At 41.5% G+C, this 26,862-nt stretch overlaps 1 protein-coding gene across 1 annotated transcript in view; it reads right to left on the bottom strand.

Annotated features, from left to right (window-relative positions):
* Window positions 1-8,438: 8,438 nt before the first annotated feature.
* The window catches only part of Mtcl3 (MTCL family member 3), a 57,657-nt gene continuing 39,233 nt past the window's right edge, over window positions 8,439-26,862 (bottom strand). Inside the window, exons 5-7 of the mRNA XM_006991442.4 lie at window positions 18,222-18,293; window positions 10,150-11,325; window positions 8,439-8,550 (exon numbers count right to left, since the gene is read on the bottom strand). Coding sequence (XP_006991504.3) covers window positions 8,440-8,550; window positions 10,150-11,325; window positions 18,222-18,293 — 1,359 coding nt within the window. The 3' untranslated portion in view covers window position 8,439. The remainder of the gene's footprint in view (window positions 8,551-10,149; window positions 11,326-18,221; window positions 18,294-26,862) is intronic.

The raw sequence follows: 26,862 nt of genomic DNA on the forward strand, positions 1-26,862 counted from the left end.
CTCCATGGGCAAAAGCATTAGTTATGTAAGCCTAATGTCCCTAGTGCAATCCCTGAAAGCAGTGTGAAAACCTGGATGAGCTGGTGTGCATCTGTAACCCTAGCACTCCCATGGAGAGATGGGAGGCAAAGTTAGGAGACTTGTCCTGGAACTAGTAATATTCAGCACAGCAGCTGAAACTAGATAACCCATGCCAACAAGGTGGGGCATGAGAACTGACTCCTCAAAGTTATACTCTGCCTTCTACTCATGTGCTGTGGCATACATATGCCTGTGCATGCAAACACACACACACACACACACACACACACACACACACACACACACACACACACGAAACAATTAGCAAATAAAATGTTAAAGAGGCTTGTGTCCTTAGCTATAAAAAAAACAATTCTGGACCAAAATACAAAGACATAAGAATTCTGGCTCAGTAGCTGAAAAAAAATCTGGGCATAAACACAGCAGTACGGCTTTAAGCGTGACATGACACACTCTATAGTTTTCTGCCTGCTGGGTGACCTTTAAGCACCCCAAAGTAGTTATTTGTTTACTCTCTTTGAACCAGGACAATTCTGGCTGTTACAGGGCTGGAGAGCATCTAAGTTCATGTTTGTATACTTTTTTCCTCTCTTCTTTACCATTCAGTCATATTTAATAGTAAAAAGGGCACTGTGTTTCTGTTCTCTTTAGAAATGACATGAAAATGGACTGGGTCACAGATAACTTTGGGGGAAAAAATGAGATCATTCTTTTCATGCTAATGTTGGAGGCCATACTATGAGTAATGCATTTCAGGTAGTCATTCCTTCCAGAAGAACGTCTGCCTTGTACAATTTCTTAATGTACATGGCCTCAGTTGTTCAGAAAAGCTCTTCAACCTCAAGTTTTCTTTCTAGTTTAGAAGGAAAAGAGATCTGGGATATTTCAGTTAAATTTTCACTTAAAAACACACACACACACTGAAGAGAAACAACAATGTCCCAGCTCAAACTATGGGGATTTGAAGAATAAGACAAACCCACATACTTCAAAAGCTGTCAACTCTAGAAGAGTCCCAGAAATGGGCTCTGCAGCATGACTCTTCACATCCATGAAATGAACCCACAAATAGATGCGGGAGCCTTTTCTGGTAGTTACGTATAGCGTTCTACCCAGGACTCAGTTTAGTGTTGCAACCAGCCATCGCTCTCACTGCTCAGAGATTTATATTGAACTACATATAAAAGCTGGAACATCCCACTGTTTTGAATTTTTTTTCAGTCAGATCATCCAATGTGGAGATCTAGGCTTTTGATCCCCCCCCACGCCCCCGCCATCAAGTGTAATCTTACATTCTCTACATCCTAGAAGAGCAGAGTTTTAAGTGTGTGTTAACAGAATAAAAATGACTTAGATGCATATGGGGCTCCGAGTCTGGGTAAAAGTTGGGATAGCTGCACAAAGAATGCTTTTTCCTTAGAAGTTACACACTTAGAATACTACATCTCATCGAGGGCACTATTTTTCCTGTGTTGGATGTTTCCCCCTAGAATCATGGAATGCTGGCTCCTTCTTCTATTTTCGGATCTGGTGACATGTCCATAGATATTTTCGTCAAGCAGATCTGTCATGGAGCTTATGTAGAGGCACTTCCACATGTAAGAAATAGTCCAAAAAAAACACCTTTAACTATCAGATTTTATTCTTAAGTGTTGGTGCAAAATTCTGAGTTAAAAAAAAAAAGCAACATTTGAGAAATATGTGTAATTAAAATTAGTAAGAGGCCTTTCTTTAAGTTTTAAAATTTGTGTTTAGCATCTCTTTATATTATTTACAGATCTGTGATTTACTGATAATGACTATAGAATCAAAATAATAAAGGGACTCTGCTAAGGGTATCTAGTCAGTGTTCACCACAAGAGGGCCACCCTGAGTCGCTTCTCTTTGTTAGTAAGTTTAGAGGCCAAGCCTGCTGCAGATAGGCCATTTAGGAAGTGTGGTTTGGAGGAACAGGAATTAATCTATAGCGTTCTAAAAAGTGCATAGCCCAAAGGTCTCTACTAAAAGTGTTAGAGTTACCACTTTTGGGCAGTAGCATTATATTTCCAAAAGCTGTCTGCTAAAATGGTAGTGATATACGAAGACACTTGCTGGCTCTTCAAAGAGGGCACAGAAAAGGAGAATCTGTGCCATACAGAAAAGACAGGAAGGAACAAACAAGAGGGAGCATTGATTGGAGCTTGGGCCAGTCACCTCTTTGATTTACAGGTCATGAGTGAGAAAAAGGAGCAGTGACTGGAACGGAAGAGGCAGGGGTGGGAGCTTGATTTTTGAGGCCAGAATAATGATGAGAAGACTGAGGTCACACTCTTCAGTGTAACCTATGGACCTAACATAATCAGAAGACTTCTACAGCTGCCAGACTCATCCTGCAATGTGAAGGCATCTCATAGAGTCCATGTGAGCCTGTGAACATAATACTTGGAAGGAAAGCTTGTCTGCAAACATCTCAGATGTCCGTAAAGAGAGATTAAAAAGTTGTAGTATTTAATGGAGAGATACTTTAGTGTCTGTATACCATAGACTAAAGAGTCTATGTCTGACCCTTACAGGATATTGTGGGTCTTGGTGCCTTTGAAATAATTTGAACAATCATATTCCTAACCCACTGTAATATTTTGAATCTACCTGTTTCCTAAAAAGTCAGTAATTTCAAACAAGGAGATATTTTGGAATCCGTTTCATTCCTTCTAAAGTCAGGTTATGATCAGAGACATGAGTTTATCTCCTGAGTGTGTTCTCACATCAATACTGTCATGTCCAAGACTATGGAGATGCTTGCTTCTCTCCAACTCTCTCCTTTGCCTGCTTCACTGTGGCTTTTTCTTCAAGGAGTCCAAGCATGTGAGAACAATAGGAAGGCCCTCCATGTGGTAGCCTGACCCCAGTAGATGATAAACCTCCAAATGAAGGTGCTAAGATTTCAAGGGAGCAACTGAACTCCAGAATAAATTAGTTTGGGTACTTTGTCATGTAAAAGCTCTACTTTGGAAATTCTAAATAATAGATAAATTTAAAAGTGTTTTTTTTTTTCTGTTCAGGAGTTAATACTATGTGAAATGGCAGGTGTTTTAAAGATATAACAACAAAAACTATAGATAGTCATGAAAAAGAATGGCAAATTATACAGAGTTTTTGGATTGATATACAAAGACCATAATATGTACACAAACACACACACACACACAAACACACACACACACACGTATAGAGATAGATGATAGATAGAAGACAGACAGATAGACAGACAGACAGACAGACAGACAGACAGACAGACAGACAGACAGATAGATAGATAGATAGATAGATAGATAGATAGATAGATAGATAGAATTTCAAGCAGAGAAGGCATGGTTGGAGTGGATTAGGACATAACAGGAATCATTTGTGTCTATAGCTCTACAAACTTTCAGAATGGCCATCATAAAAAGGAGCCATCATTTCTTCCTCCCTCCTAACTAGCAATACAAAAGCACTATTTAGAAACATGTTGGATGCTACTGCATTCATCACAGTGTATATGGGCCACAAATGTCTTCTTCTATTATTTCTCTCTGAAATCTTACAAGTGTCATGAAAATATTGGGACACATTTACAGAGTGTTATTTTCATCAAATTGTGTTTGTAACCATCTTACCTACCCCAAAGCAGATTACAAACAGATTTAAAACTGCTTATCTCATTGTACCTTATGGCTTGTAAAGAGGGCTCTAGAAGATATGCCTTTATGAATACTCTTTTTTAATTGTACCAAATTCCATTATTTTCATGAACAGTTAACTTCTCTCACATTTTAATTTAACCCTCTGCCACTTCCTGTTCATTCCCTACAGTCAATTAGGGCGCCAGATTCTACCAGGTGAGACTGGGTCATAACTCTATGAGAATGTAGCTAAAACTTCGAATAGACTTTTGGAGTTAAGGCTGAGCTGCCAGGCTGACATTCCAAACTTCAATGGCAGATAATTAAACAGCCACATCTCAGCCTACCACATAAACTGCACATTCCTTGTTTGGCACCAAACTTCCCTTTGTTTAATGAGTTTCAGTTATTTTTATTTAAAAATAACCAAGCAGATTCCTGTTATTTTCTAAAACGTAGGCTAAATTAACAAAGACTCTTGTTCCTGTGCCCAAGAATGTGCCATAGAAGGGAATTCTCTACAGTAATTTTTACTTTACAAAATGATTTCCAGCATGGCATTTAAATAACTTAGCTTTGAACACATGAGAATAGAAGATTCTTTGTCTCAACAACTGGGAGGTTTCGTGAGGTTGATCATTTAAAACTAGCAAAAATAAAATAACTGTTCACTGAACAAAGCAACAAAAATAATGCTGCAATGAGATCAAAGACCTGGGGGGGGGCGGTATTTGTGGTGGTGGCGGTGGAGGGAGATGCTGATGGAAAGAAGGGGAACTAGGGACTCCTCACAGGTCTTGGGCACCATCTTTCTTAACTTTACTTCCCAACTCTTAAGTACTAGGATCCTACAGAAGAGCCTCATTATAAGAAGGTCGGAGAAAGGTCACTTCATTGGTAGTTTTCTGAGACCATCTTTCTCTCTCTAGCTCATCAGCACAGCTTCTCTTCGGCACAGCGGATTCTGACCATCTGACTCCAATGCACTTATTACAGACCACATCAGGTCCTCTCTCTCTCTCTCCTCTCTCTCTCTCTCTCCCCTCCCTCCCCCTCCCCTCTCTCTGTGTCTCGTAGGAACATAGCAGGAATCACTTGTGTCTATAGCTCTACAAACTTTCTGAATGGCCATCATAAATGTGTGTACATGCTGAAGCACAAGCAGAAACCTGGCTGGACAGCTGATGGGCCAAAGTTAGAAATAGCTTTCTTAGAATTCACTGGGGCAGTAAACTTGCATCCTAAAGTTTACAGATGTTGTCAGAGGGAACCCAAAGCCCCCAGGATATGCAATGGTAGTCATAACAGTCCTGTTTCAGTCTGCTATCCCCTTCCAGGAATGTTAGGAGAGTTTTATCTATGGAAGGCGCGGCTGGGAGGTAACAGTCACATAAAATTATTGTATAAAAATCAGTCTTATGAGTTCATATCAATGTTGCTGTGGCCAGGATAAGCATGACCGCCAAAAAAAATATCTAAAGATGATGCTATTTGTCTAGTTCAGTCAGCATAAGTCATTGCTGAAGTTCTTTCACTCCCACCACCAATATTTCCAGTAACTTTAAGAAAGCCTATGGCTTTTGTTGTTACAGCATAGTGGATCATTGTGAGGGTCTGACTTACTGTGCACATCTAATTATCTGCAAGTGTGCCTGACTCTGTACTCAACATTCTTTTCTTCTTGGTTCTCCTTCTCGTTACACTAGTATTTTTTGCGTCTTCTTTGATTTTTGTTAGTTTTGAGAAATTGCATTAGTGAAGAGAGTTTTTCTTTCTTTCTGAAGATTTACTCTTATTTTTTTTATGTGTATTTATGTGTTTGATTGTTTGCCTGCATGTCTGTATATGCATCACAAGGGCGCGGTGCTGACAGAGGCCAGAGAGAGGGCATTGGGTCCCCTGGAGCTGGAGTTGTAGATAAACAGTTGGGAGATGGCATTTGGGTGAACAGAACCTGGGTTCTCTGCAAGAGCACTAGGTGCTGTACGTCTTCTCCCCAGCTCCATCTTTTAAAAATGGTACCAGCACTGTAGAGAACTGCTCAGTCATTGGGACATCTTGAAGCATTCTCATGGATTTCCAGAGGCTCCACAGTTAGCTAAGAACCACTGTTCTTAGTTAGCTAAGAACTTGGCTGTGGGGTCTCTGACTCCAAGTGCCATAGACATTTCAGGCAAATTTCAATTTCAACTCTTTAACATTTATGTTCAGTTTCATTGAGGTTGTGGCTCAGAAAATTACCAAAAATCTAGCAGACAGATTGGGGTTTTTGAGGTGTGTTGTTGTTGCTGTTGTTGTTGTATGACTAGTTGGTTTTTAGTTAGACTCTCAAATTGTAAACCAAGCTGATGTCAACTTTGCCATGGTTTCCTGCCTCTGTCTCCCAATGCTATGATGCAAGTGTGTGCCACTAATTTGACCAAGCATAATATTTTTTCTCCTTTCTTTCTTATTTCCTTATGAAAGCCTACCTAATCCTTAGCCTTTTGAATTTAAAGATTAAAAGCCAAATGTGGCTGGTCATGTAATTCTATGGTAGAGAATTTGCCTGTCATACAGAAGACCCTGGTTTTCACCTGCTAAAACTGGAAAACCAAAGGGAAATATGAAATTAAACAAAAATCTATCTGTTGACTGATTCCAATTGCTGGTAAACCACTCATCAGACAACACCATTTTCCCTTCTTCAGAAACAATTATAACAAAGTAATCAAAGTACAAAAAAAATTCCAAGCAAAGACAAAGATAATGGACATTAAGAGCAGTTAAATTGAACTTTTCAACTACTGCAAATTTTTCTAAATTTAAGTATGTGTGTGTGTGTGTGTGTGTGTGTGTGTGTTGTGCTGTGTGTTTGTGTGAATGTATATGTTGTGTGTGATGTATGTGCATGTGTAGTGTGTTGGGGATGTGGTGTGTGTGTGTTATGCAGTGTGTGTACAGGTACTGTATGCATGAGACTGTGCAGGTACATGTGCTTATGGGGGTCAGAGGGGGATGTTGTGTATATGTATATGTATGATGTGTGTAAGTTATGAGGCATGTGTGGTGGTGGTTATGGTGGTGGTGGTGGTGGTGGTATGTGTGTGTGTATGTATGAGTGTGAGTGTGTAGTTACTGCATTCGAGTAACTACATGCACAGGTGGAGGACAGAGGAAGATGTTGAATGTCCTCCTCCTCTACTTTCCTTGCTGGTCCATCTCCATACCCCATGCACAGTATTTTATGTGAGTTCTGGGAATTCAAACTTGGGTCCTCATATTTTCACAGAAAATTCTCTTACCTACTCAACCCTAGCAAAATTTTCCTACATCTAATATTTAAGGAGAAGTGGAGCTGTAGGGGGTGAGGGAAAACACTCTTCTACAGATTGAGTTCCTAGAATGCCAAAGTCCTACTTACCTGCACATGTTTAACTAAAAAACTTTCCCACGTTATCTGTTTCCTGTGGTCAAGATACTTCATTTTATCACAGAGTTTCACCTGCACTGATCAATATGTGAACTAAGAAGAGTATAATATCTTTTATTCTTTTTTCCCCTGAGGTCTGGCTGGATAACTCAGACTAACTTTGAACTCACAATCTTCTTGTCTTAGTTTCCCTAGTATTGAGGCTAAAAGCATGTGCCACCACACCTGGGTCCACTGTTGGAATTTCTATGTATTCCAGGATTCCAGTGAGTAAACCACCACCAAGATGGACAGAGCAGAATCTCTGAGACATAGAGTCCACCCAGGTGACTTTAGGTATAGACAACAAGACAGGGATGTAGGGTTCACCAAAGTAAGTCTAGGTTTACAGAGTAGCTCCACTCGGTTTGGATTGTAACTCAAGGACATTCTAGATACTGTATTTATTTCCCTTCTTAAGCTGTTCCTCATGCTTTATTGCTAGTATATTTTCTTCTGTGAAGGCAGTCCTGTGTGGTAGTTTATCATAGAAAAGAAGGGACTCCCAGCAACAAGGTCAGCAATATATAGCTTCATATATGATACATAAGTGGAGAGATAACAGATTGGTGGAAAGTGAGGCAAATAAAATAGGGGGGACTACTTGGTTTCTTATTGAACTAAAAGATCAGTTAGACTCATCAGTTAGCCTGGGGATTCGAACTTGGGTCCTCATGTTTTCATAGCAAATCTTTGAAGACAAAACATATCAGCTTCAGAACATATTATTTACTTTCCAAGAGAGCTATATTTCATCATTTATCATTTTTTTACAGATGTTTATTGGACACTGACATTTTCTTTTTGGTCTAACACAAGTAACACTGTGTGCATAAATCTATATAATCTATATCAGATAGTTTACAAAACATCAATATTTACTGATACTTAATGCCTTTACATGATTTTTGAAAATGTGACCAACTTATACATTTCCAAATTTGAATTAACACTCAGTTCCTAGGAATTAATTGTGAGACTTAGTCCATTTTTTTAGAGTTAACCTGTCAATTATGAATTAAAAGTACAGAACATATATACAAAAGAAAGGGGCAAAATATTATGTACACAAAAAATCTGCTACACTTTCTTTTCCTTACCTGAAAATCGTTTGGTCGTTGGGGTTTCCTATTGAATTTGACAGTGTGAGATGAGTTGTGTCTTTTTACAGAGATATGCAGTCTTCAGTGTTTTTACAGCCTCGGTTACTACAGAAATGATACTTCTTGGATGTCTTGTCTTGAAGGGTGGACAAAATAAAACAACTGAAAACACTACAAGGAATGATAAACGATGAAGGGCTTACAGTACAAAAAACAGTGTGAAAAGGAAGACAAGTTTAAATATTGTTGTGTAAGAAAGTGATGAAAATAATACAAGGATGAGAATAAGTAAAATGATGGGCTGGAACATCTGGGAAGGCAAATGTGGAGACAGGGAGAAGAGCTAATTAGTAGTCATTTTTAAAGCTTATGTTCATATCAACTTATCCAAAAGCACTGACTCAACCTAAAATAATAATATCTCTCCCCAATTAGGCCTATATTTGCAAATTCTTAAAATATTTTATTATAATATATAAATATATATATAATATATAAACAGCATTTTCTCTCACTCTGATAAATAAATAAATATTCCCCCCAAGAGTATAGCTGAAAAACACCACATGCTTGGTATTCAAAAAAAACCTGCAAAATGAAAACCAAAAACTAGTACCAAACCATACTAAATAGGAAAGAGTAACATTTAACCTTGTGAAAGCCATTAAGTTCCATCAGAACCCCCCCCCCCCCCCCCCCCCCCCGGCTCCTCCCACAGCAAAGCATAGCAACGTGCAAGATAAGCCATGGGGCTGCAAGTTCTCTAGCTGAGGTCAACAGGCAAGTAATCTGACGTCATGCTTCTGAGCGCATAAACTGGGTTTTAAACATCGGTGTCTCCAGTGTGTTCAAAGCCATGCATGCTGTTGTACTTCTGTGGGTTCTCCAATGGATACAGGAAGGACATCAGGCTGCTGCGAGGGGGCGGCACTGCCTGCTTGGTTCCATAAAGATCTTTTATATGGTGGTTAACGTGGGCAAAATGCAGTGCTCTTTCAGTGGCCACCATACCTGGCCAAAGCTGCTGAGTCCCATTCATCCGGTATGCCTCTACAAGTCAGGAGGGAAATGCTGCTTTCCCCTGCGCTGGAACACTTATTATTATTTCTTTGAATTAGTATCGCCTTAAAGCTATGCTACAAACTTCTCACTCTGGAGCTCCACTATTGAACTGATGGTGTTCTAACCAGAAATAACCACTGTGTGGCCTCAGTTTAGCTAAAGGGGCAGCTTGTATGTGTCTCACCCATAGGGCTCTGGGCACAAAATCATGTCTCCTTACTACCAGTTTGAACATTCATCAGAAGTACTGGTTAATCTTGTTTAATTAGGAAGAAAAAACACTTTTAGACAGAGTCTCGCTATGCAGCCCTGGGGGCCTATAATCACAGAGACCCATCTGCTTCTACTTCTCCCAAGTCCTGGGAATTAAGGTGTGCACCGCTTCCCCCGGTTTATTTGGTTATTTTTATCATCTTACAACTCAATTTGAACCTTGCTCACAAACCTCAAATAAACACTTGAGGGTTCCTATTGAGTATGTTTATGCCAGCCAATCTGTTAGGGAAATACTGAAAAAAAAAAAAAGTTGACCTTTTAAAATGATAATGTGCATTTAAAAATCCATCAGTCATTCCACAAAACCTGACTGTGTTTGGTGTTGAATTTCCCCTTCTGCAGAAGAGGAAGGAATAATTGTTATTGACCTAGCCGGTTTCGGGAACCTCTGCCTGGTGGAACACAGTGTGAAAACACAAGTGCCTTTGGGGCTTCAAAGCCCCGCGAGGCTATGAGATGGAACTTCCCTAAGGTAGGATGTGGAAGTCGGGGTCGGAGATGCCCCACGAGGGACCGCAGCTCCATGGGCCAGCCTCGCCATCGCCATGGCTCGCAAAAGGCAGAACTGTACCTGACTCACGGATATGGGCTCCTCGGCGCCGCGGTCATCCGCTGACTTGGGCACCTCCAGGCGGTCGATGAAGGTCTGCAGCTCCTTGCGGAAGGCCTTCATCTGCGCGTTGATGCGGTAGAGCAGCTCGTGCTCCCGGATGCGGCTGCCGTCGTCCTCCTCGTCCATCAGTCCGAACAGGTCCCCGTTGGCCACGTAGATGCGCGCCTCGGTGATGATGGTGCTCGTGTCGGCGATGAGCCGATCGATGGTCTTTCCCAGGCGCTCGGCCTCGGAGCGGATGTCCTTCATCTGCTGTCGATCGGAGAAGCTCTTGGGCCAGGGTCCCGGTGCCGGGTAGAAGGAGCGGGTGGGCGTGAGAGAGCGGATGTTCCGCACCTCCTCCGAGTCGCTCTCGCCGCCAATCGGCCCTTCCCGCTTGCGATGGGGAGGCCGGGAGTCGTCGTCGCTCTCCTTCTTGCCGGCGTCGCTCTCGGCGTCGCTGTCGCGGGGGCTGCCGCGGATCCCCAGGTGTGAGGCCAGGTCGTAGCGCTGCATGTTGGACATGAGCACGCGGTTCTCGTACTGCAGCTGCATGACCTTGCCGCTCAGCTCGTTGATCTGCAGGCGCGCCGCCTTCAGCTCCTCCTGCAGGGCCTCCGTCTTGGCGCTGTCGTGGTGCCTCGAGCTGTCGTGGCCGCTGGACTTGTACTTGTATTTGTTGAGCTCCGCGGTGATGCGTTTGTTCTGCTCCTCCAGGTCGGCCACGTTCCTCCGCAGCAGTTCCGTCTCGTCCTCCACCAGCTGCAGGTGCTGCCGCAGCTCCGACAAGGACTCGCTCTGCTCCCGCATGAGGGGGTTGGCCGAGCCATTGAAATCATCGCCCCGCAGGTCGTCCAGTTCCGCCTTCAGGCCTCGGTTCTCCACCTCGAGTTCCACTATTTTCCTGCCCAGGATGTTGGCCTCTTCCTCCACCAGCCGCAGCCGCAGCTTGAGCTCGGCCTCCCTGGTGCTGGGAGGTCCCCCAGCTTCTCCTTTGGGTAGAGGGCTGTCCAGATCCCCATAGAAGGATCTGTACTTCTGGAGTTCATGCTCAAATCTGTCCTTTTCTTTGTCAATCTTGGCCATTTTCTTTCTCATCAGGGCAGCTTCTTCCTTAACGAACTGCAGCTGGCACTTCAAATCCTCATTGTCCTCCTCATTAGGGGGAAAGTGGGGGGGGGGGAGGACAAGAGGTCATTTCTATGCAAATAGAGAAAACAACCGAGAAAGGACATCTGCAAAAATAACTTCCTTTTCCTTGTAATTACTACTTAACGTCACAAAGAGAGCTGTGTGTTTTCTCCACATCACTTACATTCTTTGCCCAACTGAAAATTAAGGTAGTATGTGTGTGTTCTGGCAAGAAAAGAGGATAGGAAAAGGGGGAAATTTGGTCACCACTATTCAGGGATCATTATATGTGCCTACTGCTGTCAGCCATTTCATGGTTCTCTCGCCAATGTTCTTTTTTATTTTGGACTCCCCCAAACTGCCCTAAATATAAACCCCGTTGGCCCCAAGGAACATGTAGTCACTTTGCACTCACTCACCGCCATTTATTGAGCTTGAGTGTGAACCAGATGCTCGTCAGCTCTTTGCCAAAAGAAAACATTACTTGATTTAAAAGTCAGAATGAATGTATAATTAGGAATCAACTATACATTCCTTGTTTATATACTCCCTGGGCTAAAGGTGTTGGGTGGCTTATTCAAGGCTACACAGTGGGAGAGAAGAAGGGTGATGTATGACTTCACTTCTCTCTGAAGCTATGGCTCCTGAGCATGGTCAGGGAACCATCTTCCATCCACCATTATTTGAAGGACAGTTGTTTCAAAGCCCATAAAGAATGGAGACCCTCACACTAGAATGATCCATGCAAGGTGAAACTGGCAGGTACTCTGCGTGGTTTCTGAAATAAGATGCACTGCCATCTGCTAAAATGGATAGAGTTGACAGTTGACTCTGCCTGTTGACAAAACAATGGAGTAGATGGACCTGGTGGAGATTCTCTCACACATCCATACTCAGGCCTCTGAAGCCTAATCATCAACCAAATTGAAGTGCTAACAAAGAAATAGAAATCTCTTTTAAGAGCTTTCATACAAGTTCTTATTATGTCTGCAGTGGTTTGAAGAATGGGCCCATAGGCTCACAAGTCTGAATCCTTGGTCACCAAGGGTAGAACTATTTGGGAAGGATTAAGAGGTAGAGCCTTCTTAGAAGAGCTGTGTCACCAAGAGCTTGGGGGTTTCAAAAGTCTCAGGGCATTGCCAGTGTGCTCTCTCTGTCTTCTGTTTGTGGATCAAGAAAGATGTGAGCTCACAGCTGTCTCTGATGCCATGCCTTTGCCCCGCCATTATAATCTCTAGCCTTCTAAAACTGAAAGCTCAATTAAATACTTTCTTGTATAACTTCCCTTGGTCATGACTTATCACAGCAATAAAATGGTAACTAATACAATGTTCAAGAATATTTTCCCAAAGATCATTTCTCAAAATTCACTTTGGTTTCCTTATTTAAAAGAACAGAGATGTAGATAGGCAGATGATTGATTGATCGATTGATTGATAGACAAAGAGATAGATAGATAGACAGATAGACAGATAGACGATAGTTTTTGCAGCATAAGATGGAACCCAGGGCCTGGCAATGCTATGCAAGCATTCTGCCAACAAGCAACATCCCTAACCCTTCTTGTAAAAATCGAAATAAGCATCCCTTCTTTACTCGGCCTTCTGGGTCACTGAAGTTTGAGATGCAGTCTGATAAAGAACTGGCGAGTATGGGTATCTGCTCGAGAGGTTCTGGAGACAATGATGAAAAGGTACAGAGCTGTTGCCCTATTAACTACTAATGAGAGAACGAAGGGTTGGAGAGCGGCTAAGTGGTGCAGAGGCTGAACACCACACTCCTTCTACCTTTATGGCCTCACTCCAGCCATCAGAGCAGCTGGAACTTTGACCTCTTTACAGATGAGAAGGCTTATCATAGCAGAGCACAGGTTAGTAGGTGACAGAGCAGAATCTATATTCCCGCTGATTGCAGCAGTGTTACCATTTGAGCTGTTTCTAGAACAGAAGCTCAAATAAGGAAACTAGGGCAGTGGGATAAAGTTGAAGAACTAGGATGTGCTGCCCTCTCTTTTCCCTGAGAAGGCATGTGTGAGCACAGAGAAGAGCACAGAGAGCCAAGGTGAAACAGCTTTCCATAATGCACAGGGAGGTAAAGTTGAAGAACTAGGACGTGCTGCTCTCTGTTTTCCTTGAGAAGCCATGGATGAGCACAGTGAGCCAAGGTGAAACAGCTTTCCATAATGCACAGTGGGGTAAAGTTGAAGAACTAGGATGTGCTGCCCCGTGTTTTCCCTGAGAAGCCATGTATGAGCACAGAGAAGAACACAGAGAGCTGAGGTGAAACAGCTTTCAGTAATGCACAGAGTGGAGGCTAAAAGGATACATCACAAAAAGCTTCCATGCGAGAGTCCATTCCAGAAGAAGAGAGAGAAGCAGCCTTGCAGGAGGCTCTTGAGATCAAAGACACCTTACAGTGTTTAAGACCACAGCAGCCGAAGATGAAAAAATAACCCTGAAGTTCTGAACTTTAGGGTCTTGGTAGATACTACTGATGACTTCAGGAACAGAAAGAACAAAGAGAAACAAATTCTTGGTGATGAATGTGGATTTCGGTATTTATAATGCTGTCTTTATGGGACAGTGTTGAATGGGGACTATATACACATCTACCAGTAGGCATGTGGAATCTCAGGGCTGAGATCATGAAAATTTATGCTCTGAAACCTAAAGATATCTTGTATTTGACTGAAGGTTGTCAGAACAAGATGACTTGATGTGATGACTGAAACTATTGCAACATTCATGAAGGCAACCAAACAAGAGAAGAAAAGAAAGTCACAAGGGTAAGAAATGCTCAAAGGTTTGGCAGGTCATGTAGTAGTGTGGGATATTTGTACACTGTATGACGATGTATTGCTGTGATTGGTGTAATGAAGAGCTGAACAGTCAATAACTGGGCAGGAGGTATAGTTAGGACTTCCAGGGACAGAGAGGACTCTGGGAAGAAGAAAGGCAGGGGTGCCAGGAGACACAGAGCAAGCAGGATATGCAAGAGGAGAGGTAACATCCATGAGTCATGTGGCAGAATGTAGATTAATAGAAATGGGTTAATTTATGTTATAAGAGCTAATTAGGAACCAGCTTAAGCTATAGGCTAAGCTTTCATAATTTATAAGACGTCTCAATGTCATTATTTGGGAGCTGGTGGGACAGAGAAAGACTCATTACCCAGTAGGTCAACAATCAGAGAGGATAGCTGACTAGTCAATATCAAATGTGATTTCACATACACTAAGTTTTATTGGCAAATGTACTTAGATGAGACTTGGTAGCTGGGTAAAGTCACCTATATGGCAGAAACTTCATTTTTCTATTACAGAAAAACCTTTCTTCTATTGACATATGGTGTGGTTTTAATCTAATTAGCACAACAGTGGGTGTGATACAGATCACAGAGTGGAGCAGAACAATTCTGCACTGTGCTATGTCGAGCAAACCAAAGATAGAAACATGTCTGATTTGTATGCACATCAACTCTCTTACCGAAAGGAATAAACACATATTTAAGAGTTGGAAATTTCCTACATGTGACTAAGTCTTAGTCTTAACATGTAGTAAGGGAAGGTGGACACAGAAATTTATTTACTTATTAGAAGTAAGTCTTTTCAAGATACAAAATGTGCTAGCTTATGCAACTCTGAGAGTTTAAGAACTCTGCATGCCAATGTGCTTTCTGTCTCTTTGTCTTATAACCTACTTGAAGGCTGCATTTAAAACTGGGCATAAAAATGCCATATATAATTATTGAAAAAAAATGGTTCACAGAAATTTGTTCTGTCCAAAGTAATTGAGTGGTAAAATATATGCTCCACTTTTCTGTATTAAAAAGGGCAAGAAAACTCAAAATTATGATGTGGGAAACAAGTTGTGATTTCTGCCCATGTCAAAGACTCACTCACAGGAAGATAAAAACAATGTATGAGGAAGGGAACATAAAGGCAGCCAACGGCCATCAAGATGCAAGCTGGCCCTGGCTTTGATCTGAAAGGCTAATGTTGGAAGCTAACACACACACACACACACACACACACACACACACACACACACACACACACACACGGAAGCCCAGTCCCAGGATGAATGAGTAGCTTATCAAAGGTCATATAGATAGCATGTAACAACAGTTTCAAGATAGGTAACCTGACTTGAAAGTGACTGTTCTCAATTTCCACTTAATATTATTTCTCATTTTCAAGAGAGCCAGTCTGCTGCTGGGGGACGGTACAAGGAATAGATCAAAGAACATAAAGTAGGTTCACAAAATGATATATAAAATCTATACAGATTGTAGTAGGTTAGGCCAGATAACATTGCCGTGACTGTAGATTCAAATAAAAAGTATGCTGACATTTTCTGATCAACATATAAAATAAAACAATATTATATTATTTGAAAGTATGTGCTGAGCATGCCAAGTGTTGGGCACTACAAACAGATAATTCAAAGTGGAATAGGATGGCTCTTGTTTACAAAAAAAAGAAATGTCCTAAATAAGACAGATCAATTCATAATAAGAATTATAATACAAAAATGGGATGCTTACAGTAACATAAGTATGTGGATCAATAGTCTTCAACCTATCTGAACAACCAAATCATTTTATAATTTTATAAAAATGGAATAATTTTTTAACTGGCAGTTCCCCCCCCCCAAACAACTTTCTAAGATGGATTTTTAAAATGTGATACATTATAGTCTGAAAATCAATGTGTTAGAAATGATAGTAGTATCTGCAATACCACAGCACTACACTTACATACCTTCCAGGAAATTAATATCCATAAATCAAAAGTTAGTGGACTGTGAGGCATCTTGACTTTTGTAAGTTACTAGGTTGTCCTGAGAAACTAATGAAAGCTATGATGTCTTTTGTAGGATTATTCCCACATGCTCCTGAAGGAGGAGGTCCCTGCAACCAGCAACAAGGGTGGGAGTTCCTGAGAAAATGAGTCCACTTTAACGTAGTAAGTGTAATATATAAAAAGCAAGGTTTGAAAGATAAATTACTGGCCAAGGCTGACTCGTGATTTTAGGATGGGAAGCACATGGCATCTTCTAATCACCGATGACAGGAAGGAAGAGTGTTCCTGGCAGCATGTGAAATGGTCCACCGCAGAGCATTTGGAGTGAGGTGGCTGAAGTCTGGGCAGAGACAGAACTTATGGACAGAGAAAAGGGTTTTACTATCTTAGAATGAGCCTCTGAGATTTTAGCAATGTTCTCCTGTAAGTATCAGGAAGAAAACCAGCCCCCCCCAAAAAAAAAATAGGGTGGAAAGAGACAGCAAAAGGAGAAACATAGATTTAAAATGCTATGCTTTAAGGAAAGGATGTAGATAATGTATCAAATTTTGACTATGAAAGCATCACCATGTTGCTTAAAGCTACCTAAAGAGAAAGCTTTCAATAGTAATTATTAAAATGTATGCACTTGTACTCTACATTCCAACTTGCACACTTAAAGTTAGTATCTGGCTAAGTGTTTGGGAACATCCCAATGCCACTTCTGTCTCAAATATTTATTTGCTTTTCTATTTAAAACCTAACACACACATTAGCCCACCCTAGTCTAAGAACCAGTTTTTACTATAATGTATTTCTAATTTTTTAAAATTGTTTTTTAGTTAGGGTACAAAATAATGAGTTCCGTTATGACATTTTCATACATACACATCATTGTACTTTGATCATAGTTGATCCCCATAATTCCCTCTTCTCTCCATTTCTCCTGCTCATGGGTCCCCTCCCTCCCCAAATACTTTGCCTTTTGCTTTCATGTCACATAATTATGCAATTAAATCAGTGTTCCACGTATGAGAGACTTTATGTGATACTAATATACTAGGAGTTAGACGGACCTTCTGGCATGCAGGGATGGGGAAGTGGCTAAGAAATAAAGGTGGCAAATTTTCAAGATGGCCGGCTTCTTCCTCACCCTCCTGATGTGAGACCAAAGTCTGAAAACTTAAAACGAAGGCCTTGTTGGCTTTTGTCCCCCAAGAGCAGGCCCCATACTGATGGACTGGCTCAATTAGTTCATGGCCAGATCAGAACATAATACCCAACAGCTGTGAGCTAATCAACAACCTAAAGTCAAGGGAGACAATTTCTTCATAGACTTTAAAACTCCCAGGCCCCCCAAAGAAACTGGGTTTTTCAGCTTTCCAAGTGCCCCCTCTGCTTTGCAGAGGGTCTTTTTCTGTTGCATGTGTGCGTTCCCCCAATCGTCCAATAAATATCTTTCTTCAGCTGCTGATTCCGTTTGTGGTGACTGAGAATTCTCCACGGCCACCTGCCACACTCTAGATTTTTCCTGCCCTTTAATTGTTTAACTGGCAGAGAAAATGAATCTGAGGAGACTGCATCAATGCTAGTTTATCTTTCATCCATTATTCTCTGGTTCCAACGGTCTTCAGACCATGTTAAGTTTATTTTTTAAGCTTTATTTTTCGTGCTTTCTCTCCTTCCTTTTGTCTCCCTTGTTGATGGTACCAAGAATGATATCATCATCATCATCATCATCATCATCATCATCATCATCATCCTCTCTGATCCTTCTACTATCTTTTCTTACAGCATTCTTTATTCTGCACATGCTATAGGGACAGTCATTCCAACGACTTCATTAATCATGAAAGAATGAAATTAGCACTCTGGTACAGTTTTCAAGTAAAGCAGTGCAGAATGCACCAATGACATGTTGCCATGGGCTTGCCATGTAAAGCTCATATGATATTAGTTGGTGCTAGCTTTCTAAGCACATGTTACCACCTGTACAGCTACATAGTTGATATGCATAATTGCTATGTTTCACATAAGCCTATCCTATCGAGCCATTAGGTCTATTTATAAATGTAGCTTATTAATATGTCCATTTGGAGGCGCTTGATATGCACTTTAAATTTTTGTTTTGACATACCTCTGTGGGCGTCTGTTGAGCCTTTTTTTCAGATTTTGGCAAATCTTTACTTCCTCTTCTTTTTAAGGATAGCTGAAAAAAATAAGAACATGGTTATTTGGCAAACTAATAGCTTTTAACTCAGTTGTTTCTAAGTGTCCTTATCCCATATGATGAAACCAAGACAAATAAAAAGAGTTCCTAAGGAAGGTAGAATTCCTGAGACAGACAGATTTAATTTTTCTGGAAACAGAGATGTAAGTCATAGTAGAATGCAGCTGGAAATTAGTCATTTACTGTGAAAGACAGAAAACCAACTCAGACAAAATACAGACCCAAGACTTAACATGCTAGAGAGCTCACATGCAGGCAAGGGCCTGTTAGCATTCTTTACCACCAAGAGAAAAAAGAAGAGGAGACTGACTTGTTTCCATTATTAGTTAGGTTGCAACAAGTTCACCAAGACACTTTCAGTGGACTCGTAGAATTTACAGAACTTCATCCTTTCAGGGTTTGGATCATTACTTAAAGTCTCCCATATTTGATGAACTGATCAAAAATTAAAATTCAAGCAAACACAGAATATTAACAAGTGCACGTACCATGGACCAGCACTCTATAATCACTGATACTCCCTTCCATTTCTCACTCTAATATAATCAGAATGAACCATGTAAATACTAACTACCCATATGTGATTATCTGTCCTATGCCACTAGATATTGAGCTACAGAATCAAAGTTCAACTAGATACCACACATACCACCAGAGGCTGAAATCAGATAAGGGAGAGAGGAAGGCAGTAATTACCATGCATGGTAGGAAATGAAATGTTTTGGGCTCTAGGAAGCAAGGATATTTTTCTTAGTGCAGCATCACCTCCGTGACAAAAATGCCTGCCACTTGGCAGAGGGTAGAAAATATTCACTGAACAAACGAGTAAACATAAAAATACAAAGGTCTAAAGCCAGTGAGAAGAATAGGAGTACAGCGATACAATAGAAGCCACTCAAAACAGGAAGCCTTGTGTGTGTGAATACATAGAACTGAAAATTAAATCCTTCATATGTCAACTTCTCATATACTATCCTGGGTTAAAGGAAGGAGTCTGAACAGATGGGGGGGGGTGGAATGTATGGCTGAACTGTTTTTATTTGGGATGAGATTCCAACTACACAGGTCAACCAGTAGTGCACATTGATATTCACCTGTAATTTCTCAACCATCCTGATGCTGTCACCATTTAATGCAATTGATCCCATTGTGGTGACCCCTCAAACCAGAAAATTATTTCATTGCAACTGCATAACTCTGAATTTGCTACTCTTTTGAATCATAATGTAAATGCCTGATATACCACCCTGTGAGGGACACGACCCACAGGTTGAGAACCAGTGTCCTGGAGCCCTACATTAGGTTATGTGATGATAGTTTACTCCTAAAAGACTACAGCTCCCAGCTTCCCTTGCAGCTAGCCAAGGCAACTCTGGAAGGGGAGAGCTACTGAAGGAAACATGCTGTAGACCTTCCCGTCCCTTCAAAAGATTATATTATTATAGCTATAGTTATATCTTTATTTCCTCAGGGATTTTTTTTTTGTTTTTCAAGACAGGGTTTCTCTGTGTAGCCTTGTGCCTTTCCTGGAACTCACTTTGTAGACCAGGCTGGCCTCGAACTCACAGGGATCTGCCTGCCTCTGCCTCCTGAGTGCTGGGATTAAAGGCATGCGCCACCACCGCCCGGCTCCTCAGGGATTCTTAACCACCCATGGGGGTGAAATTATGCTCCTTTGCCTTATCTACCAGTGAACACTGTCCTACCTGTCTAAAGTCAGATACTGCTTTTTCTCTGCCTTCCATCTCTTTTAAGCCACCTCAGAGACCTAATTTGTGATGCCAAAACCCTGGATGAGAAGTCAGAGGCCACTAGCTGCTCACACCCTCCAATGGACAAACGTCCCTGGCTCTCCTAGGTTTGCCAGCCTTAGGCCTGAGAAAGGCTGGCAGGGCCACCTGATCCTTTCAGGCAACCATTTCTTTTCACTCTCCATCTCTGCCCTTCTCTCCTCTCTCTTTCCCTGACATGGTCTGACCTTCTAGCTGGGAGGCTAAGCACCATTCCACAAGAACATGCATGCAACCTACACCAAAATGCCAGGGGAAAAAAAAGTAATTCATCAGATCGAACTCAGAAGTGTTCTGGTTAGGTCTGGGGGTTCATGGGAGCTCACCTCTGTCTAGACTTTGCTCAGCCAAAGGCACTGGGGACTTTCCATTGGCTGTGTGAAAATTTGGCAGAGAATCTCAGAAATTTTCCGTTGGCCTGCCACTCCACCAGTGGAACACCCTTAAACCTTTCTTTCAGTGCAGTTTCTTGACCCAAGAATCGTAGGATCTGGGGGGGACACCCAACCTACCTTCCAGGCACATTTTGTCAATATAAAACATGGGGAACATGCTGACTAGCAGGATATTGACCTCTGCTTTTACCATGGTCCTATACCCACTGTAGGGTTCACATTATCTGCTCTAAAAGACACCCCTGGCCTGTTGGCTGCCTAAAAGGAGCTGCAGTTACGAGAATTGAAACCAGAAACTCTCGTTGGCTTTTCAATGCAAATCTGGCTTCAGTATATGCTGGACGATCACTGTCGCTGCCCAGAATTTGGAACTTTTGATCTTAATTTCTAAACTAATTTAAGATGACTTCATAAAACAAAATGGTAAGAGTGTTCCAAGGTCCCTCACCCGTAAAACTCTCAGTTCACGTTCATCTCTCTTATCTCTGACTCTCAGCCTTGGTTTGCAACTCTGCCCAGACCGGAATGCCTGCCCACTGTTGGGCCTCTAAACTTGTATCTTTACAGTCCCTAACTGAGAAAGGGTAGGACTCCTGCCTTCAGCCTGCCTTTGTTTCTGTCCCTCCAAGCCCTGGATATGTTCTTTTAGTTCTCTGAATACTTCTCCCCCTCTTCTTGGTTTTGTTTACTAAAATGTTCTTTTTTAGCTATTTGGAGAAACTGAGTCATATAAAAACCTCTGATATTTTGTCAAAGCACACTGTACAAGGATAAGGAAAATGAGGTTCCCAGTCTTTCTGTGGACTGTATTTATAGTTTAGTTTATTTTGATACTAAAGGATCATTAATTAAGTATATATATAGTTTTTAAAGATATAATTTTTAAGGTTTAAACCTAACAGGGATAAAATTATGAAATTCTAATCTTAAAAAAGTTACCAACTTATTGTAAACTATTAAAGATAATTAAGATATACAAGTTAATGGTCAGTCACCTCATAAATGATCAAATCATTTAATGTGCCAGAACTGTTTGTAGTCATGCTAAAAACAAGTGTAATTCATTTATAGAGACAAGCTTGGATGGTAACACCAATTTATCTTTCCCATTATATAGTTTTCCATAAATGTTGTTAAAATTAAGCCTAAAACAAGTCATTCAAAACAAATTTAAAGTAAACTTAAAGTTTGTTTTATGGAAAATAAGATTTAAAATCAGGTATATTTTTTAAAAGCTGGCCATGAAAATTTGAATGCTTGAGTAAACTGGGTTCAATTCATATGTACTGGAATGGCAGAATGTCCCCGGGCCCAAGAAGTTCCTTTGGATGGAGCACAATTCCATCAAAGTTGCATGCTAGCCTCATTACAGAATAAGGATGTATGGAAATAAGTCTGCTGCTTCTGTATCCAGCTGTGTGGTTCTCACTTGCTCTGGCTGTGGAAACCAGACCAAGAAAACCTCCTCCTTAGTTACAGGAAAGAATAATTACTCCTCACATCTCACATGACAAGGGGATGGATTCTCTTGGCCAGTGCTGGAACTTGGAGTTTGCACCCATATTCTCCAAGTCTCAACAGAGAGGAGGCTAGCAATTACTCTGCCTTCAGTGTCTCCTGAACTGACAGATGAAGATGTTGTGAACAAGAAAACCTTATACCTAAGCCTGCCACCTGAGTGGTATGAGACCTGCATGCTAGTTCAATTGGTTGTGTCCTTTACCCTGCTTTTCAATTTTTCCTCTTAACCAAAGCTAAGTCCGGGGTCCACACCCTAACCACTCATGTTCCCCAATTAAAGGTGCCACCAAATACTCTGTCTTCAAACTCACAGCCTTGCAAAGTTATTCAGAATATCTAAGTGGTAACTTTGGAAATTTTGTCATTTCTCTTTTAAATTGTCAATTAGATGCTGACTTTAACTGACTTCTTTTACAAAGCTTCCAGGTTCTTGCTCTTTATGCAGGAGTCTGATATAAACAAACAGCTAATTACACTTACCTTATTCTCCTACAGAACTCTGGTGCATGGTCCAGCCAGTTATACAATTACATTTAACCTTATATTGACTTATATTCATCTTGATGTAATTTTGTCTCTTAATATTCTCCACAGAGTTGTACAGTTAGTTATTACCTCCTGACTTACGTTCTGGATCTTTGCCATCCATTAAGTTTTATCATGGTCCCTTAGACAGAACCACTCTGACTGCTGCCCACAATTGGCAACCTATGTCATCTTGAAGCAGTTAGAGAGATCAGCACCCCCAAAACCCTGAAAGCAATTTGGGTGACTAATGAATCATGAGCCACCCCACTTATCCCTCTTCTTGTCACTCAGAACCCAGAATTAAAACTTCTAGGCTGCAGGGTTCCTTGAATCAACTAACCTCTTGGTCCCATCAGCTCTCAAAAAAATCCTTAGAGAAACCTCAGATCAGCTTAACATCCATCAGGACCAGCTCGATTCCTTCATTGCTGCAGGGCTCTAAAGTGAAAAGGGACTAGATCTGGCTACTGCTAAGGGTGGGATTTGTGCCCTCCTCCACAAATGCTGCTGCTTCCACATCAATGCATCCTACCTAGTTTGCGATGGGGCCCTAGACACAGGGTACAGACAAAAATTCAACCACAGGTCTCTTAAGGATGGGCTTCTGGCTCCGTCCCACTCTGCTCCTCTCCTTGATCACTTCTTTCTTCCTTATGTTTTACCCTGTCTTTTAAAATACATTAATTCCTGCACTTCACCCTATAACCAAAAAAAAAAAAAAAAAAAAGTTCCACATAAGCTCCCCCAGTGGCGCTCACCCAACAACAGCTCTGTTTGTTCTGTTTGTGACCTGATACATCTGCAAAAGGCCCTTCCAGACACTGTGGACAGAGACTTTTATTGGTGAAATTATTAAGGCCACTCCACGTAGTTAAAAGGGAGGTTTATTAGTGACGTAACTTACAAATGAAGGGATAGGTAGGTTGCAGGTTCTGGGAAAGACGTAGCACAGTCCAGTGGTGTTCTCTGGAGAACCCTGCTGGGTCTACCTCTAGCTAGCATCCAGGGTTCAGGAAACAAGAGACAGCGGGCGCATGCGGATCTCAGGTCCTCAGGGCCCTCTCTTGGCCCTGCCTTGTAGGCCTGACAGTTACTGAAGTCTCAATGGGGGTTGGAATTTCCAGATCAAAGCTGGAATGGCTACCCACTACATCCTTTGGCTGCAAAGGACCTTCAACCTTCACCCCAGGCCAGATACGGTTCTTTACATTGGTCTTCTCTTTTCTCCTGTTCCCTTCCTTCAGTGCTCTGTAGCTCCCTGTTGCTTCTAGTAGCTCATGTTGGTGCAGCTCTCCTGGCAGTGGGACTAGTCACTGTCACTGTGAGTCAACTCTGTGTCCACTTCCTCTCCCTGACCCACTCCATTTTTCCTCCCTCTCTCCTCCCTCTCCCTCCACCTTTCTGGGAAATCTCAGTTTTACTCTATAACCAAATTATCTGCTTAATGGTTGCTTTTCAATAAGTCTTTCCAGAAACACAGGATGGCACTTGCATGATCCATCACTGCCAATCAAGTTAAAACTCCCCTCCAGCTAAGTGACCAGCTGACCCCTCTCTTCAACAAATGCGGAACTATGTTCTTCCAACAACAACCCTCCATAGCAGGAAACAATGAAGAAAGAATCTATGCCCCCATTTTTCTGTATCTCCATTTTTCTCCCTCCTTAGAGTTTGAAATGATAGTTTCCTGCTAGAATACTATACCTCCCAACTTCCTTTGAGGCAACACAAGGCAACTCCAAAAAGAACAGGGGGAGAAAACATGGTTCAGTCATTTCTGCCCTATAATGGGTTACACCCATCTTTTCCCTCAGGAGTTCTCAACCACCCAGGTGGGTGAAATCATGCCTCTTCACCCTGTCTGCCAATGGACATGGTCCCACATATGTAAGGTCCGAGGCCTTCCATCCCTTTTAAGCCACCTCAGAAGCCTTCTTAGAATTGGAAGCTGTGGGTTCTGACTCAGTAGTTGGCAAGAATACCAAGACTATAGAGGACTGAGTTGGAAAATCTATTACATTCTATACAGAAGCTATCTAAAGGAACATCTAAGTTTGTTTCCAATGAATATTTATTGAATATTTTTTATAAAGAACTCATTCTATTATTGCTTATGGCCCACTTCATCCTGTGCCACAGTAATAATAAAACCAATGCAATCATCATTCTTTGATGAGTTACCAGCTTGCTTGCCATGGCCAGTTTCACTGTCTAATTCAATAATGCCACAAGAGCATCGATAATGTAAAAAAGATGATTAACTGGCCTTGAGCATACACTAATTAATGTCAATACTCTACATGTACCTCAGCTGATCACTTTGAAGATGCTGAACCAAGAACTTAGCACAGCAGATAAACAAATGCTTTTTTTCCAAGTGAAGTCACTGATACAAAATCACTAATGTCACCAAGAAGCTGTTAGAAAAGCAACTTCTTGAGACCCATCCTAGGTCCAGTGAATAAGAAACACTGAGGCTGATCTACAACTTAATAAAACCTGTAGGCATTTCTTCTTTTATCTTGAGAGAGAGTCAACTAGCAATCCCTCTGCTTCGTCTTCCTGAGTGGCCCAAATTACAGATGGAGGCAGCTCACCTAGCCTCAGCCAGTGATGCTGCTGTTAAGTCTAAAGTAACTACTGGGATTTTAGTAAGATTGCTTAAGCCTGGCAAGCTGAACTGGGTTACCAGGACCCTCATGGTGGATGAGGAGAACTGGTTCCTGGCACATCTTACTTCTATATGCCTACATACGTGGCTAGGCATGCACCAGTCACAAGTAACTCCCAATAGAGAAGTAAATAAACAAATAAATAAATAAAGGAAGGAAGGAAGGAAGAAAAATAGATGTGGGGGGAAAAACAAGTATCAACTTAATATGTAACAGAATCTTACTCTGGCCAAAGTCTGTGATCCCTAATTGTTTTCAATTAGACCACAAAGGAGAAAGGATTTATCCAGTCTCTGGCTAGACCTGATGGGAAAAGCTAGGGATGACTTCTAGAATGAAGTAGCATCTCATATTGAATCTGATGTATAAGTAGTCAAGCCATGATAGATGAAAAGGAAAAAAGAAGAGAGAAGGAATTATAAAGCTTTTACGTAGTAATTAAAACTATTTCTGAGAAACAGAAGTTCAGTACGGGTGTGGCTGAAAAGGAGAAGAAGTATGACATGAGATTCCTAGTGACCTAAGTCAGATCTGGAAAGACGTGGAGGAGGTCTGGATTCTATCTCATTCCTGTCAAATAATTGCTTTAATTAGAAGCAATAGCAACTTTTGAGAAAAACGTGCCATTAGACCATGACAGTTCAGAAACACAGAGACACACAGATGGCAGTCCAAATGGCCTCAAGATGAAGGGCAGATGTGCAAGAGTTAGGAGAGAAAATGTGTTGTCGTTCTGAAAATACTGTTTGCTATTTGTGTCACACCCATTGCATATATATAATGGGATGGCTAGTTTTAACGGTCAACTTGAAACTGTCTAGAATCTCCCGGGGAAGGGAATATCAATGGTAGACTGTGAAATTAGGTTGACATGGGGGCATGTCAATGGCAAGAAGTATCCCTGCCTAGCTTGTGTGGAACCATTCTCTAGGCAAAGAATCCTGGACCGGATGAATGGAGAGAAGGGCCAGAACACAAGCCCGCATGCACTCATTCCCTGCTCTTCTCTTGGGCCTCTTTTAGCTGCGTGAAGTTTTTGTTGTCTTGAATTCTCCACAGTGACAGACTATAACTGGGAACCAAGAGCTAAAACAAACCCTTTCTCCCTTAAGTTGCCTTCGGCTGGGTATTTTATCACAGCAACGAGAAATACTGTAAGCAAATGCTACTGTGGCAGTTTGAATGTAAGTGGTCCCCCTAATCTCATAGAGAGTGGTACTAGCAGAAGTGTGGCTTTGTTGGAGTGAGCATGGCCTTGTAGGAGGAAGTGTGTCACTGTGGAGGCAGGCTTTCAGGTTTCCTATGCTCAGGATACCACCCAGTATCTCAATCCCCTTCCTGCTGCCTTCTGATCAAGACGTACCCAACGCCATGTCTGCCTGCATACTGCAACACTCCCCACCATGATGATAATGGACTGAACCTCTGAACTGTAAGCCATCACCTCAATAAAATGTTTTTCTTTATAAGAGTTGCCATGGTCATGGTGTCTCTTCACAGCAACGGAAACCCTAACAAAGTCAGTCACTAAAAATATTTTTTCCTCTAAAATTGTTTGTATAGACTTAAAACAGAATGAAATGATTTAAAACAGTAAGCAGAGTTATCTAAAGGCAACAAATGGGTAACATGAAAGACTGGG

The sequence above is a fragment of the Peromyscus maniculatus genome, chromosome 16, assembly GCF_049852395.1.
Source record: "Peromyscus maniculatus bairdii isolate BWxNUB_F1_BW_parent chromosome 16, HU_Pman_BW_mat_3.1, whole genome shotgun sequence".
In the NCBI taxonomy this organism is placed as follows: domain Eukaryota; kingdom Metazoa; phylum Chordata; class Mammalia; order Rodentia; family Cricetidae; genus Peromyscus; species Peromyscus maniculatus.